The sequence below is a fragment of the Histomonas meleagridis genome (assembly GCF_020186115.1).
Source record: "Histomonas meleagridis strain 2922-C6/04-10x chromosome Unknown contig_51, whole genome shotgun sequence".
In the NCBI taxonomy this organism is placed as follows: Eukaryota; Parabasalia; order Tritrichomonadida; family Dientamoebidae; genus Histomonas; species Histomonas meleagridis.
The window spans coordinates 1134703-1155898 of record NW_027150894.1 but is presented as its reverse complement, the minus strand read 5'-3'; the positions used below and the strand labels follow the sequence as shown (position 1 = coordinate 1155898).

The 21196-nt window shown below is 26.6% G+C and overlaps 3 protein-coding genes across 3 annotated transcripts; all 3 read left to right on the top strand.

The window, feature by feature from the left end:
- Nucleotides 1–1706: 1706 nt before the first annotated feature.
- On the top strand, nt 1707–2207 carry GO595_007256 (uncharacterized protein; the record flags this gene model as incomplete). Its single annotated transcript, XM_067920700.1, has 1 exon — nt 1707–2207. One exon carries the CDS (start codon nt 1707–1709, stop codon nt 2205–2207), a length of 501 nt encoding a protein of 166 aa, XP_067772775.1.
- Nucleotides 2208–3155: 948 nt separating this feature from the next.
- Nucleotides 3156–4442, top strand: GO595_007255 (Variant SH3 domain containing protein; the record flags this gene model as incomplete). The annotated part of the gene is made up of 1 exon (XM_067920699.1): nt 3156–4442. One exon carries the CDS (start codon nt 3156–3158, stop codon nt 4440–4442), a length of 1287 nt encoding a protein of 428 aa, XP_067772774.1.
- An 8698-nt stretch (nt 4443–13140) lies between these two features.
- On the top strand, nt 13141–14682 carry GO595_007254 (uncharacterized protein; the record flags this gene model as incomplete). Its single annotated transcript, XM_067920698.1, has 1 exon — nt 13141–14682. The coding sequence occupies one exon, from the start codon at nt 13141–13143 to the stop codon at nt 14680–14682; it is 1542 nt and encodes a 513-aa protein (XP_067772773.1).
- Between the last annotated feature and the right edge of the window lie 6514 nt (nt 14683–21196).

Here is a 21196-nt window from a genome sequence, read left to right as displayed (position 1 = left end):
TGACATTATCAATTGATTCATTTTAAATGGAAAAAACAAGCAATTCTAATAAAGAAGATAAAAAGCCAAAAATAAAAGAATTGGAAATTATTGAAACAATTCAACAAGTTATATTAAATTTAAACAAAGAAAACATTTCTCAATCAGAATCAATTATTGCCAAATTTGATTATGACTATCCATATTCTTTTAATCAAGTAATAAGTCAATTTATATTTTCCTACAATTTTGTTGGATTGAATGATTTTGACATATGTTTTGATTTTATGAAAGAAATCCAGACACTTCAAGAAAGTAATAAGATCAAACCAAAAATTTTTGATGTTTTTTTCTCAATTTATTCTTCACTTTAATCAAGAAGTAAATTGTCCCCATTTAAAAATGATAGAAAATAATACAGTGGATACAGAAATATTAAAAAACAGATCAAAACCCTTTTTTTATACATTATATGACCAAAGAAGAAATTGAAAAGAATAAGCACGCACTCAGTTTTGAAAAAATATTTGCCAATTATGAAGAAATATCAAAGAATGATTGGAAGCTTCATAAAAAATATATTAAAGAAGGACATAATCCGAATGAAATCGCAAAAATGATTCGAAATGATGAAGTCGAAAAACTTCAAAAAATATCATCACAAACAAAATTTGATTATATATTTTCTTAAAGAAAATCCAATTCCGTAAAATATTTTAATATGTTCAGTCGAATCAGGAAATATTGAATCTGTTAAATATATTTTAGATCAAGAAGGAATTGATATTAATGCTAAAGATATTTATTTGTTTTATTTGATATTTATTTTAATAATTTGATATATCAATATAATATTTGGAAATTATTTAAATTATTTTATACAGCACTTACATTAGCATCTAAATATGGTCATACAGAAATATTTAAATTACTTCTTGAACAAGAAGGAATTGATATTAATGCTAAAACTATTTATTTCTTTTATTTGATATTTATTTTAATAATTTGATATATCAATATAATATTTGGAAATTATTTAAATTATTTAAAACAGCACTTATGAAAGCATATTTAAATGGTCATTCAGAAATAGTTAAATTATGAAATAAGAGCAATCTTTATCATTGAAATATATTTTTTTTAATTAATATCAATAAACAATAAAATTATAATACAGTTTAATGAGTGGTCACTAAAAATAACGGGGCAAATCTTCATTTAAATTTAATTTCTTGTATATGAAGGAAATTTTCACTCAAGCCGTGAGTAACTAAAAAGAAATGAAATTTCAACAAAATGAAAAACAAGAAGGACTTTTTAACCAATCTTAAGATTGAATTGAAAAGGATTGAATACTTATCGTCTTTTTATGGCGACGGTTAGCGTTTTTGTGTTGAAATTGATCGTTTTGAATTGGTGGGGATTAAAAAAACCATGTGCAAAAATAAATGAGGGGTTGCGTTAGCAGGCCTTCAGCTTCTGCAACAAAACTCCTCGGCATTGCACGTGGGGTACTTACCATCCTGTAATCAATTCCTCTGATTCCACCCAGGAGCTCTTGTTTTATGACGACGGTTTTCACCCCTCAAAATGTTTTTTTACAACAATTCAAACCGTTTGTAAAAAAACGCTGGCCTGGTTTTGAATTAAATTTAATTCAATATTGAATTATAATTCAAAGTTTGTGTGAGTTGAAAAAATATTTAAATCGGTATCAAATTGCCAAAATGTTTTTTGCTCTCCTTGCTTTACGCTCAATAAGGATACCAATTAAACTTGAGCCAACAATTTTAACGACAGTCCCAACTGAGCCAATAATCCCACCAGTTTCTATTCAAAATGATGATGAATACGATTATGACGAAAACAAATTCAAGATTAAGAAAGTCATTAAGAAGATCAAAGATGTCGTTGACAAGACAAAGAAGGTTGTTGATGTAATTGATGAAGTTACAAACGATGAAGAAGATGATGATGAATATGAAGTTGAATATGTTCTCGAAGAAGCCCCAGAACTTGGTGAAAACAAATTTAGACTTAAGAAGTTCTTCAAGAAGCTTGGAAAGGTTATCAAGGTTGTTACTAAGGTTATCAAGATTGGTTCAAAGATCATTTCAGTTATTGCAAATGATGATGAAAATGTATATAAAAGAATGCCAAAGAGATGCCGTAAGCTCTGCACAAAGTCAAATCCACCAGTCTGCAGGACAGTGTGCTACATCTCCTAAGTAAACTAATTGAAATTTATTGTCTTTTGAATGATAACCGTTTACATAGTTCAATGAAGAAAACGGTTTTACCATGATGAAGTAAATAAAAGTGGAGTTTTGACACTTTTATCACAAAGAGCGCACGTTAATATAAATGAATTCATTTCTAAAAGTACCACCCAAACAGTTCGATTTGTTTCAACTGGAAGCCCTTGTATTGGTAAGAAAAAGCTTTTAATCATATATGCCACTGGAAGTTATACGAATGAAACATAACCATATTTCAATGATTGTACAAAACTAATGACATGTATTCTTATTAGCAGCAACTTTTTTTATATTGTCTAAAGTTTGTTTCAATAATTTTAAATTTATAAATAATATTTGGAATTTATTTTATTCAGTTGAAACAGCACTTATAAATGCATCACAGTCTGGAAATAGAAATAGTTAAATTTCTTTCTGAACAAAAAAGAATTGATATTAATACTAAAAATCCATGTTTATTTTATTTGAGATTTATTTTAATAATTTAATATTTAAAAATAATATTTGGAAATTATTTAAATTATTTAAAACAGCACTTGCATTTGAAAAAGGTTTCCAAAATATCGAAAAAGTACTAACTAAAAAAAAAGTAATTGCACTTATTATCTCATGCATGATCTTAGTTTTTTTGCTGTTTATTAAGATATATCGATCAAAATAAGTTATGCCTTATACTAATTAATTTTTTTAAAAAAAATGCAGATCTCAACCAGCCAATGCCATTCATTTTTAGCATGAATTATTGTTCATTGGCAATCAATCTTGTGAATTTTTTAAACATTGTATTTAGTAAAAGTCATTTCTAATAAATGGATTCTTGAATGTGTTTAAAATCAAAATGAAGAAAGTGTGTTAAATTTGTGATTTAACCTATTTTTCATTTTGCTGTTTTGAATACGTTAGTCAGACAAATTTTAAATGGAGGCAAAACTTGCCCAACAAAAAGCAGAATTCGAAGCTTTAAAAGGCAAATACGATGCATTTATACAAAAGGCCTTAATAGTCTCTTCAAAGCACCAAGAAATTATTTCAATTTTCCTTGATAAGTACCAAATATCATTAGAATTTATTAATGGTCTTCCTAAATTCGCTCTTGATGAAGCAGCAATTAGTAAAATGCCACCAGCTCCTGGAGTTCCTGGTTTCATAACCAAAAACTGTTCTGACTTTTTTTCTGTATTTCAACCAATCAGTAATACATTTAATCAATTTGCTCAAATGGTCAAAGAAAATTTTACCACCAAAAGAGTTGCCATGTTTTTTGACTTCGATTCTTTTATTGATTCTGAAATACAAAAAGTCAATGGCATTTTCGAAAATTACAAATCATTATATGAAAAGCTTATAAAGTCCAATGAAACTATAAATGGCCTTTATAACCAACTTATTTCAGCCCAAAAATCAAGTTCCAAACCAAAACAAGGACGTTCACCTAAAAAGTCACAAGATATTGAATCCAAATTCCGACACTATGCTATTCAGCTCACACTTCAATCATCCCTTGTTCGTAGAATCAATAATGAACATTCACGACATCTCATTACTATTTCAAAAAGTATGGTCACGATCAAACAAATGGAAAACGAGAAGCGTGCGTTCTTACTCAATATCTTTTTAATGTTTTGTGACATATGTAAAGGGGTCAAAATCCAAATACCAGATACCTTTAAAGTTCATTTCTCGGATTCTTGGAAGAACTCTTTTGTTGAATTTGTTAAAAGAGAAGGTATTGTTCGTACCGATATCTCCCAAAGCTATTTCAAGCCATATAAGTTCTCTTTCCAAGAACATAAATTGACAAAAGCGTTTAAACGGCCGCGACTCTTACCAAAAAGTGCTCCGTGTTACTTTGCTGTCGCTATTCATAACTTTAAAGGGGAGAACCAAAGCGAACTATCATTAGAAAAAGGAGAGTACATATACCTTTATGAGTATCAACATGAATCTGGGTTCTGTTGGTTTTTGGCAAAAAATAAGAAAAACCAATTAGGATTTGTACCTTCAAATGCTATCAGACCAATACATTGCCAATACGCAATAATGATAAACCCACAGTTGAAGTGTAAAGATAATTATTTGGGAGTACCTGCAACATCAATTGTAAATGTAAAGGATATAAATGATAAGACAATCACATGCAAAGACTTGAACCAAGATAGTGGTGATGTCTTCATAGATTCAATTATTCTTGACATTACTCAATAATTATTAATATTTTTGAACTTCGTTTTATTCAACTACGAATGTCATCTGTCATGTAAAACATTTTTTTCTTATTATTTTTTTTAATGAATTTTATCATCTGTGCAAAAAATTTTTTTTTGCTAAAAGACGATTAAAACCGTCGTCAAGCAACAAATGAACGAAAATTGTACTGTTTACCTTGGAAATATTATTCCAGAGTGTACAGAAAAAGATTTGTATCATTTATTTAAGCCATTTGGGTCTATAAAACGAATCAAAATTATTACTCATAGATATAAAGATTATGATTATCCAATAGGATTTGGTTTTATAGAATTTGCTAAACGTTTGTCAAAAGAGGAATGCATTTCACAAAAACATAGTATTGTATTTAAAAATAATTTATTACATATTCATAGATCAAGACCAGATACAAAACTTGATTTATCGATATTTATCTTTTTTTCTAGTGAGAAAGTAACCAAAGAATACCTTAAAGCACGCTTTAGACCACTTCGCACTTCAGAAATTTCTGTTAAAATGAATTATTCCAATGAACATTTAGGCTTTGCCATTGTCAAATTTGTTGACCTTTTTTCATATGAAGCCTCATTTAAATATTCCATTGATTCACCTTTTGAAATTGTAAAGCCAGATCTTCCATTTTATCCAGAACGTGTTACAGGAATATCATTTCAATTCAACCATATTAATCCCACTCTTGACGCCAATTTTTATGAGAAATTTTTAGACCTTAACTTAATCCATTGTGGTTTAATGTATCCGGTTAATTTATATCTTTCATATAATTATTCCACTCGAATTCAACATCTATACCTTAGTAACAATCTTTTGACTTCTGTACATTCCCGAATAACCGAAGAAGGACCTTTTGATTTAATTGCCAGTACGTTACTTGGCCAAGAAATCGAAGTCACTCCCGAAAACTCACGCTTCTTATACCTATTATCCTGTGATTTTGGGATTGAAGACTTGATCAATACATCTTCTCAATTATTATATCCGCAATTAAACTTAACTTCATCTTTAAAGTTATTCAATGATTTAATTTCCATTGACATTTCTACGGGACCACATATTCGATATCTAAGCACACATATCAATGAGTTAATTGAAGACAAATCACTTCAAACAGAATTACAGCCAACTTTAGTTAACTCCATATTATATTATCACTTGAAATATATCAAAGATCCATTACCACCAGATTTTATGAGTTGGCTATATGATTATATCCAAATTAATCCAAACGAACGAAACAAAATGATACAATTTATGGATTCCAATTCATTAACACCACAAATATCAATGCAATTAATCCAAAATTCCAACATAAACATTAACATTATTCGTAATCAACTTGTTACATATTTAAACAAAGATGTTAAATCGAACATTGGGAATTATCAAATCATTAATTGTCATCAAAAACTTGATAATCCGAGTGAAGGCGTTTTCTCTTATTTATGTAAAAGTTGTAATGGTAATCCGCAAGATTTTAACTTAATACGTATCACGTCACATAATAGTAAACATTTATTAGTAAGTCGCTCCAAGCAAAAAGATAACGACGTCGATCATAACGCGCAAAAGTATTGGTCTACGCCTGATATCCCTAATTCATGGGTATGTTTTAACTTTAAAGAATATGAAATTATCCCCACTGGTTATATGATGCGTACTTTCTTTGATAAGAAGCTTCCGAGTATGCATTCATGGCGCGTAGATGGCTCTAGTGATGGTATTCATTGGTTCTTATTAGATGAAAGAAGAAGTACAATGAATACGAAAGATCATATTTGGGCTATACTCGATGTATCTAAGCCATGTAAATATATAAAAATTACTCAAATAGATAAAAACGGGTCGGGCAATTATTGTATGTTTTTGTTTGAGGTCGAATTCTTTGGTACTTTGCCTTTACAAAACGAAAGGATTTTACCAAATAATAATAATAAAGGCGTCTTCGATTATATAACGAGAATAGAACAAGGGAACCCTTACGAACTTGGTAAAATAGATATAACAAGTTCTTGTGACCCAAAGTATTTGGTGGAAGGTTCTTCTTGTTGGAGATCGCCAAGAGGAAAAGAAACTTGGATCAAAATAGACCTCCTACAAATGAAAGTGAAATTGGATTTGTACGCATTGAGATCGCATTATGGTTCTGCTTTCTTTAAGTCTTGGAAAGTAGAGGTGTCGAATGATGATAAAAATTATACAGTGGTCGATATGAATATTAATAGAGAGAATTATAAAAGACAAAACCAAGAGTGCTATTGGCCAGTACTAAATATGTTGGACCCGGCAAGGTTTATTAAAATTACTTTGATGGACGTGGATAACGCTAAAACTGTGTTCTGGTTGTCGCATATAGAATTGTTCGGGGATTTGTTCAGACCATTAAATGAATAAATAAAATTTGATCGAATTTGTTATTCGTTTTCCTTTTAATGATTTATCATACATTTCGACAAAAAAAAAAATGATAAAATCTTAAAATAAATTGTACAAAACATAATCAATTTTTTTTTTCGAAAGTTATTAAAAGTAATTTAGCTACAAAATATTCAATCGATTGAACATTAATGTTATCACGAAAGAATAAAAACAAAAAATTTAATTATTGTTTCTAGTTGATAAGGTTTTATAATTTTAAAGCTTTATAATTTTATCATGAAAAAGATTTAAATTTAATGTTGTTAGATCTCTCTAAAAATTTTAAACGTATTGTTTATTAATGTGTAATGTGATTATAACACAACAACTCATCAGTGAAGTTTGAAATAATGTGAATAAATTCCAAGTCTATGGGATAAATTTAAACGAAACAAAAAAATATCTTTTGCATTGATATCATTTCTATTATGTTCATCAAGTAGTTTTGCAATTTCAATGTAACCTTTTGTTAATGCTATCATAAGTGCTGTAATAAATATCTTTAATAAATTTCAAATGGAATATTCGAATATTAAAACGAGAGAATAAAAATTAAAAAAATCTATAAAATAATTTTTGCATTAACATCAATTTCTTTATGTTTAAGAAGTAACTCAACCACGTCTATTTGACCATTATCAGACGCAATGAGAAGTGGTGTATAAAGTAAAATTAAAATATTTCAAACAGATAAATAAAATATAAAATTATTAAAACATATATTAATTAAAAAATATTAATATCTTTTGCATTAATATCAATTCCTTTTTGTTCAAGAAGCAACTTAACAATGCTCAAGTTTCCAGTATAAGATGCTAAAAAAAGTGATGTACATAATGAGATAAAATTATTCCAAATATTTAATTAGAATTTCGGATTTATGAATAAAATATTAATTAAAATATATTAATATCTTTTGCATTAATATCTATTCCTTTTTGTTCAATAAGTAATTTTACTATTTCTGTATAACCATTTTCAGATGCTAATATAAGTGCTGTTTTAAATAATTTAAATAATTTCCAAATATTATTTTGAAATATAAAATTATTAAAATAAATTTTAAATAAAAGAAATAAATAGTTTTAGCGTTAATATCAATTCCTTTTTGTTCAATAAGTAATTTTACTATTTCTGTATAACCATTTTCAGATGCTAATATAAGTGCTGTTTTAAATAATTTAAATAATTTCCAAATATTATTTTGAAATATAAAATTATTAAAATAAATTTTAAATAAAAGAAATAAATAGTTTTAGCGTTAATATCAATTCCTTCTTGTTCAAGAAGTAATTTAACGATTTCTGTATGACCATTTTCAGATGCTCTAATAAGTGCTGTTTTAAATAATTTAAATAATTTCCAAATATTATATTGATATATCAAATTATTAAAATAAATATCAAATAAAAGAAATAAATAGTTTTAGCATTAATATCAATTCCTTCTTGTTCAAGAAGTAATTTAAATATTTCTGTATGACCATATTTAGATGCTAATATAAGTGCTGTCCAAAATAATTTAAATAATTTCCAAATATTATTTTGAAATATAAAATTATTAAAATAAATTTTGTCTTTAGCATTAATATCAATTCCTTCTTGTTCAAGAAGCAATTTAACGATTTCAATATGACCAAGTCCAGTTGTAATCATAAATGCAGTATCAAATAATTCAAGTAAATTCCAAAATATCCTAATAAATATTAAACAAAGAAAATAAAAATCAAACAAAACAAACATGTATTTTTTTCATTAATATTAATACCTTTTTGTTCAAGAAGTAATTTAACTACGTTAATATGATTATTCTGACAAGAAAACATTAAAGCTGTAAACAATGAATGAAATAAATTCCAAATATACATTAAAAATATTCAAATATCTAATTAACAATTAAGTTAAATAATGATATATCTTTTTCATTTAAATTAAATAAAATTTTCTTTTTTTCCAAAAATATTTTAACAATTTCAATAATACCACTATAAGATGCTAAAATAAATGCAGTTTGATACAATTATAAAAAAACTCCAAATATGAATTTTAATCAAAAAATTTTTATTATAATCAAGTAAATTAAATAAATTTTAAATAAAATAAATAAATATCTTTAGCATTAATATCAATTTCTTTTTGTTCAATAAGTAATTTAACTATTTCTATATAACCATTCCAAGATGCTCTCATAAGTGCTGTAAAATACAAATTAAATAAGGTCCAAATGATTATAATTAATTTCGTATTTTTAAAACAAATATCAAATTTTTTTTAGGTACATCTTTTGCATTTATATCAATTTCTTTTTTAGCAAGTAGAAATTTAACGATATCAACATAACCTTTTGAAGATGCAAGAATAAGTGGTGTTTCATAAAATTAAAATAAATTTCAAAAAAAGTTTTATTGAAACATTAAAATATAAATATTTCTTCCATTAATATTGATCCCTTCTTGTTTCAGAATAAAATGAATTAATTCATAATTTCCAGAATTTATTGAATAAACCAAAATATTTTGCGGAATTTGTTTTTTCTTAAAAAAATATTTTACAAAGAATATATTTCCAACTCTTGCAAATTCATTTATAATATCATTGCTTATTTCCATCATTTTCGATATCAAATATGAAAATAGCTCATAATTATCAAATCTAATACATCGGACTCCTAGATTAATCAATTTTTGAAAATCAATTTTTTCTTTATTGAAAAAATAATGAAAAATATCATTTTTATGGAATTTAATAATCGTATTGTAAACTCCTTCAAATGATGAATGATTTTGCTCACATAAATGAATTATTTCTGTATTTCCTCCTACAATTGCATATTTTAATGTATTTTTTATATTTGATCCATTCATGAATAAAAACTTAAAACATTTAATAGCAGAAAAAAATGCTGCATAATCAATTAATGTAACATTTTCTTCATTAATATATGAACATCTTTCATAAAGTGATGGTTCAATTTTTTGATTAAAATCGAAATCATTTTGTGATGAAATTTCTTGAAGTTTTTCTATTTCATCATTTCGAATTATTTTAGCAATTTCAGTTGGATTATGTCCTTCTTTAATTAATTGTTTATGGAGTTCCCAATCATTCTTTGATAGTTCTTCAATATTAAATTTAAATTCTTGATAAAATAATGGTTTCATTAGATAGGGTTTATCGAATTTTTTGATGAATTCTTTAGTTTGAAAGTGCGCAAAATATAAGCTTCTGACATCACTTATAAAACTTGGTTCAATTATTTTATTTTCAATCATCTGCTCAAGGAGATAATATGATTCTTGGGTATTCAATTCCAGAAGAGGCTTAAAAAAAGCTTCTTGATTAATTTTATTTTTGTTGATTTCAAATTTTGTTATCATTTTATTTATATATTCAATATATTTATAAGCATGATTAAAATGAATTACAAAAGATGAATATATTAATCTTAAAATAATCTGATTAAATGTATATGGATAATGGGCATCTATTAATTCATAGGTTAATTCAACTGATGATTCAATGTTCTCTTCGTTTAAGTTTAATATAATTTTTGTTAATTTTTTCATGAAATGAATGAGCTCTCCAAGTTCATCGCCCATTTTTTATCGATAACCGTATTATTTATTCAATTTATCCAAGTCAAAGATCGACTTTTTGATATATTTACACCTTCTTCGAGCCTTGACGGTTATCAATCGGCGAGTCATGATTGCATAATACCAATTAATTTGATACATCTAGTTGAATATTTGATATACACCAAACTTCAAAATACCCCCATATTTAAAACGCTTTTAATATTTTTAACATAACAAGTAAAAAATTTTCTAAAACTGATTGACCATATGAATTTTTAAAAATGATTATTTTAAAATCAATCATCGTTATGTGGTATTTGAGCTCTGCAAACAGGGCATACAAACTTATCATCCAGCCATCTCGACAAGCAATCCTTATGAAACGAATGTTTACAAGGCGTAATCATCAAAATTTGACCCTTTTGACCTTGTTAAAGCAAATTGGGCAATCTACTTCTTCATCTGTGACTGTTTTATATTTATATTTTTTCATTTTGTACTTATTTGGAAAAAAAAAATTACCTCCGAAGAAGTGTTGACAAATTAAAATCGAATATTGTAACAATAAATAAATCAAAGATAATGTACATGTTAATGGGTGAGCACATCCCAAAACATTTGATTTCCTATAACCGAAGTAAAAAAGATAAAAAATTCGATTTATAGTTATAAAAGTATTAAACCAAAAATCTTTTTTATATTTATTCGGATATATAATATTATATATTATTTGTGGAATGAAAAACGAATAAACTATAGGTAAAACAATATTAAAACATGAAGACAACAAGAAAAATAAAAGAACATGAACAAATAATGAAACAGTATATAAAATAGCAAGAGCTAAACATAGTTTTATCAATTTATTAGCCACACCACGTTGAATCCTCCAAACAAATTTTCTATAAAAAATAAGAAAAAGCACAAAAAAACTTCCAAAAAGACAAAGAATTAAAGGGAAAAAATATAGAAAACCGCTCGTGTCAAAAACGGTTTCGGTTATCGTTTTACAACCCAGAAATATCGGCCGAAAGGCGCATTCAAAATTTGAATGCAGAACGATCCCAATGATGGAAACCTCCCAATATAGCGAATGAGTTTTATGAGGAAAAGCAAGAGATTTCCAAGCATATATAGAAAAAATTAAGAAGAGATTGGATATAGTGTTGAAGAGAATTAGTTCAACATGATAATCGAATTAACGAAATTTAAAACCATGTAAAGAGATTGGATTTTGTAAAGAAAAAATAGTACCATTTAGTTCTATTGGATCATAAAAATAGTTACTATCTGGATATGAAGCATTTGGAAAAAATTGAAAATAAAGACCTTTTACTTCAATTAGATGTTGTGTGGTTAAATTATGGTAAAAATTTAAAAATAAATCCAAAGAATAGTTTGGAATGCTATTGGTTATTTCAAAAATTAAATTTTTTGTTAAATTATTATCAAAGAAAGATAATCCATTAAAAATTAAATTCGTCGAATCAAATTTGCCATTGAACTGATATGAGATAATGTTTCTTTCTTCCCGCAATAAAACTTCCACATGTTGAATAGAGTTAGATTTGTTAAAATCGCAAAAATTTTTTGTTGAAATTGTAAATTGATAAGATCCAAATAGGGAAGTATTGTTACCCCAACCTCCCAGATATGTCTCATTAGCTTTATATGAAAAAACTAATGGAATAAGAGTAAAACTTTAATCAGTTTCCACACTTCCAAAAATGAACTTTTATAAAAATTAATTTTAAATTATGGACAAAGCCTGCTTCCAATTGACCATGATTCTCAAGATGTAGTAATGTATTGTATACAGCATGAACTCAGGCATGCAAAAAATATAAGCTGATGGGGAAAAGTAGATAGTAATTAAAAAAAATGAAAACGGAAGTTTTGAGAAAGATATATTTTGTTTTCAAAAAAATGTTAAAAAATAACTATCCAAAAAATGTGCACTTGAATCGTAGAAAGCATGGATAGAAAAAAAATGAAAATTAAAAAATGCTTATATTCAATTTTATGGCATTTAAACAATCGTTAAAACTACCGGATTAGTAGTATCAGTAAGTTAATTGTTGCTTCTTTTTATTTGGTTCCGATGATATTCGATTAAAAAAGTTCTTAAAACCGCAATTGGGTTACTTAGATCATTTTGACACTTTTGATTATATAAACGGTTTCCAGTAAATGGATTGCAAAAATGAAGAAATATTCCATTTCCTTAATTCAACAGTTCCTTCAAATATTGAATCTGTTACATTTTCATGCAATTCATCTTTGAATGAAACCAGAAAAGAAATAATACGGAAACATAGAATAGTAAATTTATATAATTATTCTCTTGTTCATATTCGAGATGACAAGGACCCTGACCTCTCAGATCAGAGAGCTTCAGATGGGATTTTTAATCATACTGAAGTCAATACTTTTATTGGGGTTTCTCAACTCTCACAAAATGCGTCTTTTTTATTATCCTATCTACTAACCAATCCAGACGTTTTTGCCAAGGCTGTTTTAGACTATTCGAAAGTTTCAAATCGAAGGAACCATTTCAAACATATTATTTTTGTTTCAATTCCATCATTTTATGGCTTTTTTAGCAGCTCAGAACAACTTGATTATGCACATTGCTTCTATTACAACATTGTTGATCTTGCAACAGACCAAGAATTTGCAGCAATGATTATTGAACCATTTCTCACAAGTGTTGCAAGTTTTCGTTTTCTTGAATCTGCTCTTACACGATTTTTTGATCAGTTTCTACTTGAATCCGTACCTAAAACCGAAGAAGAGATGATTTTGTTATCAGAAAAATATTCTCCAATTCTTCTCGACTATCTCACATCGTCTGTCAGTCTCCTTCCTGAGCAAATTCTACAGCTTTTTACCGCCATACAATCCAAAAATTGGTCACCTAAAGTATTTGCAAATCTCGTCCTAGTTCGTTTTATATGGCCTGCAGCCCTTCGCTGGCTTGAAGCGTCGCATTGTACTACTCATCGTGCGGCTCTTAAGCGCGTTATTAGTAGTGTTGGGATCAAAAAAGATCTTTTACGCAATTTCTATCATGCGTTATTTCACACGCGTTCCACACTTGGCACGCCATTTCTGTTCCAAGACTTTAATATGTCATCCATTATGCTTTATGTATGTGTCAATGACATATTACTTATTGCGAAACTTCTCAATTCGCAAAATCTTTTATCCAAATCAGGAGTTGACATTTCTGATTTCAAAGACATCGAACGTAATTACAAATTCACATGGTTTTGGTGTCATGCATATCCTAAAACTTCGTCCACATCAAAACCACAAGAAAACAAAATTAAGCTAAGCAAAAGAATTGTTTTCGATAATTATAAAGTGAATGAGATTGATAATCCCGAATTTTCGAGACAATTCAATGCAATGTATTCGGTCAATAGAGACTTTTCGTTTTTATTACAACATTCTGGTAATGGTGATTTCTATAACTTCGTTTTTAACGAATGTTTAAATAAGTTAATTGGTGGCGCAAATTCATTTGAAAGTTTGATGGCATTAAAGCAAAAGCAGAAGGCACTTTTTGAATGGAAAAACGTTGCCGAATGTTGTCTATCGGTTTTGGTCGAATCGAACTTGAAGTTCTTTTCGGGGCGCCCCACAATTATGGAAAAAATGCCAAATCGGTTACAGGGTTTATGCTTCATATCGAAGATCGTACAAACAACCAAAAGTAAAATCAATGAAGAGCTTTCGAAAAGGTTTGAAGAAATAGGAAAATTTGGAGAGAAATGGGAAAAGATGTTTTCGAATATTGAAATTCAAAACGTACCATACTCAGAACAAATTATCAATGAAATAAAATCATTACAAGAGGCGAATTTGCTACGGAAATATAAGGTGATCATGCAAGTAATGAAGGAAATGCATATTATATCAAGTGCAAAGAAAATTAAAGATAATGAAATGAGAAATATATTGAAGAAAGCACCTGGTGAAATACTCCTTAAAAGTTACGTACAAATCCACGTGCTCATCGCTAAAGAGACATACTTCACGAAATTAAGGGGAAAAGAGGAAAGTAATTATTGGCAAATGTTCGAAGGTATGATACTCAAGTGCATATCCAAAGATAAGGATATGGCAAGCGAATTCTTTTCGAAGCAAATTGAACTATCTGAGTATTATGATAAGGTTAAAGGGAATTTGGTAAGAAATAATTCGTTTGGTCATTATTGATTGGAAAATGTAATAAAATATTATTTATGTTGATTTTATTTGGATTATTTCTTTACATTTAGTTCAATTTCTTTTTAGAGTTTAAAAATTAATTAAAAAAAATTCACTCAAAGATTTGGGCAATCGTTTTTTGCTACAGACAAACCTTGTCAATTTTAGTAGCAAAAAAATAATTTAGATGTCATTTTGCTGTAATTAAATTTGTTAGATAAAAAATAGATGGAGCAAAACGTCAGATTTTGTTAAAAAAAATTATGATATTGAGATATGACCAAATAAAAAAAACAAATACATATCGTAAAAAACGATATGCTCAATTGCATTCAATTTCGGACGGCTCCTAAAAATTTTTGATAATTATGAATGAATTGGTACCCTCCGATAGGGTACCCGGTAGCCACTTTTTTATGTACACCCTATCGTTTTGTGACAGTTTTTACTCGTTTTTTTTACTAAGTACATGCTCGGATAAATAAACGGTCAAAAATTGTACGTTAATTTCATAAAATAAGTGTTTTCTCGCTTGGTTGTTGTACCTGAACAGACATAAATTTAGTGAACTTCATCTACTTCTCAGAATATTGTCTCTTTAAAATTCAATATATATTTGGTCGAATCTATTATTTTTTTGATTGAACAATTGCAGATATCAAAATTTCGATTCAGTTGAACCCAAAGCAATTATTATAAAATATTTTTGCATTATCTTTGTAATGTTGTTTCCAAAATTTTTTGTTGAAGTTTTTCTTATAATGCACTTTATAATATTATTGTGTTTATTTATTTACATTTTGCTTTGTGGGGATATTTGTTATGTTGTATATTGCCATTTCGATGATTTTCATATGTTTGTGTGTTTATATCAACTTTTGTTTTGATACAATTATTTAGATTGTTTTCTGCATACATTCGATCTTTGAGTTGATTTTGATTATTAGCAATATATGCTTCACTATTTCTTAAAAATAAAGATTTGATTTTGTAGAAGAGGAATCTGAATTAGAATTTTCGTTTGTACTTTTTTCAAGGAGTAAACTTACTATTTCTGTGTAACCTAATTGTTGTGCAATTTGAAGTGCTGTTTCAAATTAGTAAAACATATTTCAAATTATTAAAACATATTCCAAATTATTAAAACATATTCCAAATTATTAAAGCATATTCCAAATTATTAAAACATATTAAAAACTATTAAAATATATTCCAAATTATTAAAACATATTACAAATTATTAAAACATATTCTAAATTATTAAAACATATTCTAAATTATTAAAACATATATAAAATTAATAAAACATATTCCAAATTATTAAAACATATTATAAATTATTCAAATGAATATATTTTGCATTAACATCAATTCCTTTATCTAAAAGTAATTTTACTATTTCTATATTATTATTTCTAACTGCTATATGAAGTGCTGTTTCAAATTAGTAAAACATATTTCAAATTATTAAAACATATTCTAAATTATTAAAACATATTACAAATTATTAAAACATATTCTAAATTATTAAAACATATATAAAATTATTAAAACATATTCCAAATTATTAAAACATATTATAAATTATTCAAATGAATATATTTTGCATTAACATCAATTCCTTCTTTATCTAAAAGTAATTTTACTATTTCTATATTATTATTTCTAACTGCTATATGAAGTGCTGTTTCAAATTAGTAAAACATATTTCAAATTATTAAAACATATTCTAAATTATTAAAACATATTACAAATTATTAAAACATATTCCAAATTATTAAAACATATTCTAAATTATTAAAACATATATAAAATTAATAAAACATATTTTAAATTATTAAAACATATTTTAAATTATTCAAATGAATATATTTTGCATTAACATCAATTCCTTCTTTATCTAAAAGTAATTTTACTATTTCTATATTATTATTTCTAACTGCTATATGAAGTGCTGTTTCAAATTATTAAAACATATTCTAAATTTTTAAAATATATTTCAAATTATTAAAATATATTACAAATTATTAAAACATATTCCAAATTATTAAAGCATATTAAAAACTATTAAAACATATTCCAAATTATTAAAACATATTTCAAATTATTCAAATGGATAATTTTTGCATTAACATCAATTCCTTTTTGTTCAAAAACATATTTCACAAGTTCAATATTTACTGATTCTGAAGCAAATGGCAAAATATCTTTTGGAATGTGATTGTTTTGAAGGAAGCATTTAACGAGATATAAATTTCCATTTCTTGCTGATTCGTTTATATTATTAGCATTAACATTAATTCCTTTTTCTTCCAAAAATGCTAAAATTTCATAATTATCCTTTTTAATACAAAAACTTACTAAATCATAAGTTTTATCTTCAGACATTTTTGGTATTGATTGTGTTTTTTCTAAATTATTTTCATAAAGATATTTAAAGATATCATTTTGATGAAATTCAATTGCTGTTTCATATGCACCTTCAAATGATGAATGATTTTGCTCACATAAATGAATGATTTCTTCATTTCCACCTGCAACTGCATATATACCTGTGTTATTTACATTTGCATTATTCATAAGTAAATATTTAAAACAATTAATTGATCCAAAGAATGCTGCATAATCAATTAATGTAACATTTTCTTGATTAATAAATGAACATCTTTCATATAGTGATGGCTCAATTGTTTGATTAAAATCAAAGTTTGTTTGTGATGATATTTCTTGAAGTTTTTCGATTTCATCATTTCGAATTATTTTCGCAATTTCTCTTGGATTAACTCCTTCTTTAATATATTTCTTATGAAGTTCCCAATCATTCTTTGAAAGTTCTTCATAATGATCCAAAAAGTATTTTTCTATTGTATCATTTCCATTAAACCCAAATGAAAAATGGTTTTGGTTTTCTTCTTTTGGTTTATAATGTGCAAAATATTTTGAATTAATGTTTTTAGTGATATTTTTATCAATTAAATTTTGTTCAATCATTTGTTCGATTAAATAATATGATTCTTGTGTGTTAATTTTAGATATACGTTTGATAAAAATTGGTATTAATTTAACTATGTTTTGATTAATTTCTTCTTCTTTCATTATGGAAGTGTCTTTAAAAAATTTAAGAAAATATCAAATACACGCTTTTTTGATGAAAATGCATTATAAGCGATGCTACTTACAATAGTATTATATGTGTAGGAATAATTTGAATCGAATAATTCCAATATTTTTTTAACTGACACCTGGAATTTTTCTTCAGTTAAACCGAATATAGTTTTCTCAAGCTCAATTAGGAATTTCATGCAGGTTGACAGATCACCCAACTGTTGGTCTCCTATGTTTATGGCAGTATCATCATTAGTCATGTGCTTTAGCGAAATAATAAACCGGTTCAAATAATTCGACATTACGATAGATTGAAAATTGACATGAATTTTTGTAAACAATTGGATTTGAATGGAAAACGTTTGAAGGAACACATTCGAACAAACTACTCAATTAAATTTTTGTCACTTTTTATCTGCCAACAACAAAAAAACATTTTTAATTAGAATAGACTACTGTAGTCATGATTATATTAGTAATTATTGTTTTGTTAATGAGAAACAAAAAGCATAAGAATATTGAAGAAGATGACGAAGTGAAAGTAATAGATTGGAATCGCGATATTTCAATGAATAATTCAACAACAATTTCTACAAAAAAACATTGAAGAAGATAATAATATTTCTGCAAACTTATAAGTTTTGTAAGTAAATTCTGAATTGAATCCTAAAACAAATCTCACAGGTTAGCAGTGATATTACATAAAAAACACAACATATCTCATGATAAAAATTTTATTCAACTAATAAATTTAAGTTTTACCGATTTTTACTTAATTAATAATCAAATATTTATATGCTAAACATGATTAATGAATTTTTCTTCTTTAAAATCATCAGCAAATGGATCTTCATCAATATTATTTGTTGATGTTCCCATTGCAAATTTATTTTCTTTTTCATTTTGATTTTCTTCGAAACTTTTTGCTTCTTGTTCATTATTTATTTGTTTCTTATTATGAATTCGCACCAAAACTATGATAAGTATTGCAATTATTATAATAACGACAACTACAACGCAAACACTTGTATTTATAATTGTGTTTTTATTATCATCTTTAATATTTTCATTTTGATATATAATTGTAAAGAAATTACTATGATAAGTAGAATATAAAACAACAGTATATTCTTAATAAATAAATTCACTCAAAACATATGTTAATTCAGAATTAAAAATAGAAACAGAAAATCAATTCGAATAAGTCGATTTATAAATACTTATTGTTTGAGTAGTAGATAATGATTGTGTTAATGTTATTGTCTTCGAATATGAAAAAGTAATTGAATTTGTTACAACAAATGAAATTTCATATGAATTTGTAAATGCATTAGATTTAATATATGCATTTGATTTCATTGATGTATTAGACTTGGTAAATGTGTTTGAGTATGTGAACGATTGCGTTGGTGGGAGACATTCATCAATGACTTGCATTTATACCGCAGAATGTTTGGCCCCTATATGAATCGATTGTTATGACACTTCTGATTAAATTATTATTATCAAATACATTCGATGTATTCGTTGGTACTGTTTCGCCATAATAAAAAATACATGTGAGATTGCAGCATGATGCAAATGCATTGCTTCCAACTGATGTTATATTGCATGAAATTTCGATGTTCTTCAATGAGATACAATTAGAGAATGCATTAACACCAATTGCAGTGACATTTATTGGGAATGTATATGTTTCGTTTGTGATCCCGCATGGATAACAAATAATTTTAGTGACGTTTTTATTATATAAAATCCCATCTTCATTATAATTGGAATAATTTGAGTTTTCGCCGGAAACTTTAATCATTTAAAGTTTGGAACAAAATGCGAATACAGAATTTCCAATTTCTGTTACTTTGTTTGGAATTGTAATATTTACCAACGACGTTCAATTATAAAATGCATTATTTCCAATTCTTTCCACATTTTCTCCAATAAAAACTATTTCCAAACTAGAACATGGTGTAAATGTAGAATTTGCAATTGCAGTGATTGATTGAATCATTTTGGCACTTTCCAAATTATTCTACTCATAAAAACATTCATCTTCAATTTCAGTGATGTAACCTCCAATAATAAGATTAATTGTTTCCTTTCTATATAACATTCTACTATCATAATCTGTTGAATTGGAAATAGAAAGTATTTTAGTTGAATTATCAAAAGTTGAGAATCTATTTGCGAACAATAAAACAAAAAACACTAAAAACAAATTAATGTTTTTAGGTAGCAAAAAGTTTTTGATAAATGAAATTTAATCAAAAACACAATAAATGTTATCATTTCTAAAAAATGAAAAATTACTTTCATTTAATAAAAAAATTTAATGAATTTTTGCCCAAAAAATGAAAATTTCATTTTTTGTTTGTGTTGATAATAATATGTTTTTTGATCTCGTAAGGTCAATAAAGTTTGTTTGGTAAGTCGATACACAAAAAATATCTTTGCCTCGAGGCATATTTAAACATAACAAAGCCATGAGATATATTATATTATTATGCAATATTAAAACTTTTTATTAATGAAATCTTTGTCTGGTAATTACAAATAAACACCTCATTCGATGTTTATCGAAAAGTTAACAATATATTGCTGTTTATTTTACTTATAATATTATAAATCAATACTTAAAACATATTGATTATGATTTGGTTTTTCTTTTAACATATGTCCATATTTCTCGCCCATTATCTGTTTCGTGTTTTCGTCCACAGTAATTTCATTTTTCTCTGTCGTTGTTAACATTAAAATGACGTCGTTAATTACTGATCCAAAACATTGTACTTGTTTGCAACCACCAGAAACAACAGTTGCACAAAGCAAAGGTCCACCAGTAAACAAAGCCATCTTAAATCCACTACCAATTATTTCTGCGGATTCTATAGTAAAATCAACAATCGATTTCAAATTTTGTTCAGCATTTTCTTGATCGATAACACCAGAAGCGAATATTGCAGTATCATGGATAAAGTTTACCTTCACCAAATTCGGGTATTTTAATGCAAGGTCATGAATTCTTTTATAACCTTCTTCACTAATATTAATCGTTTCTTCATCGTAAACGTTCAACAGATTTTGAATGGCGACGACGGTTACGGTTTTCACTGTGAAGTTGATTTCTTCATTTTGATGTTTTTCGACCAGATTTTTGGGTATTAATTGTTCTTCCATTTCTTGACAAGTTTCTTTCAGCTTATTAATTCTTTTAGTTTCTTCAGCGTTTGATTTTTGTTTAGTGAACGAAATTATAAAGTTAGAGAACTTATTATGTTTCTTATCAATTACAGGGAAAACATTTGCATAAGTTGAAACCAAATCTCCATTACTATTAATAACATTTACAGGATAACTACATTGCATTTCATTATTTGTTTGGAACATAGTTTTAATCTTATCATACATATGAAAAGCGCCT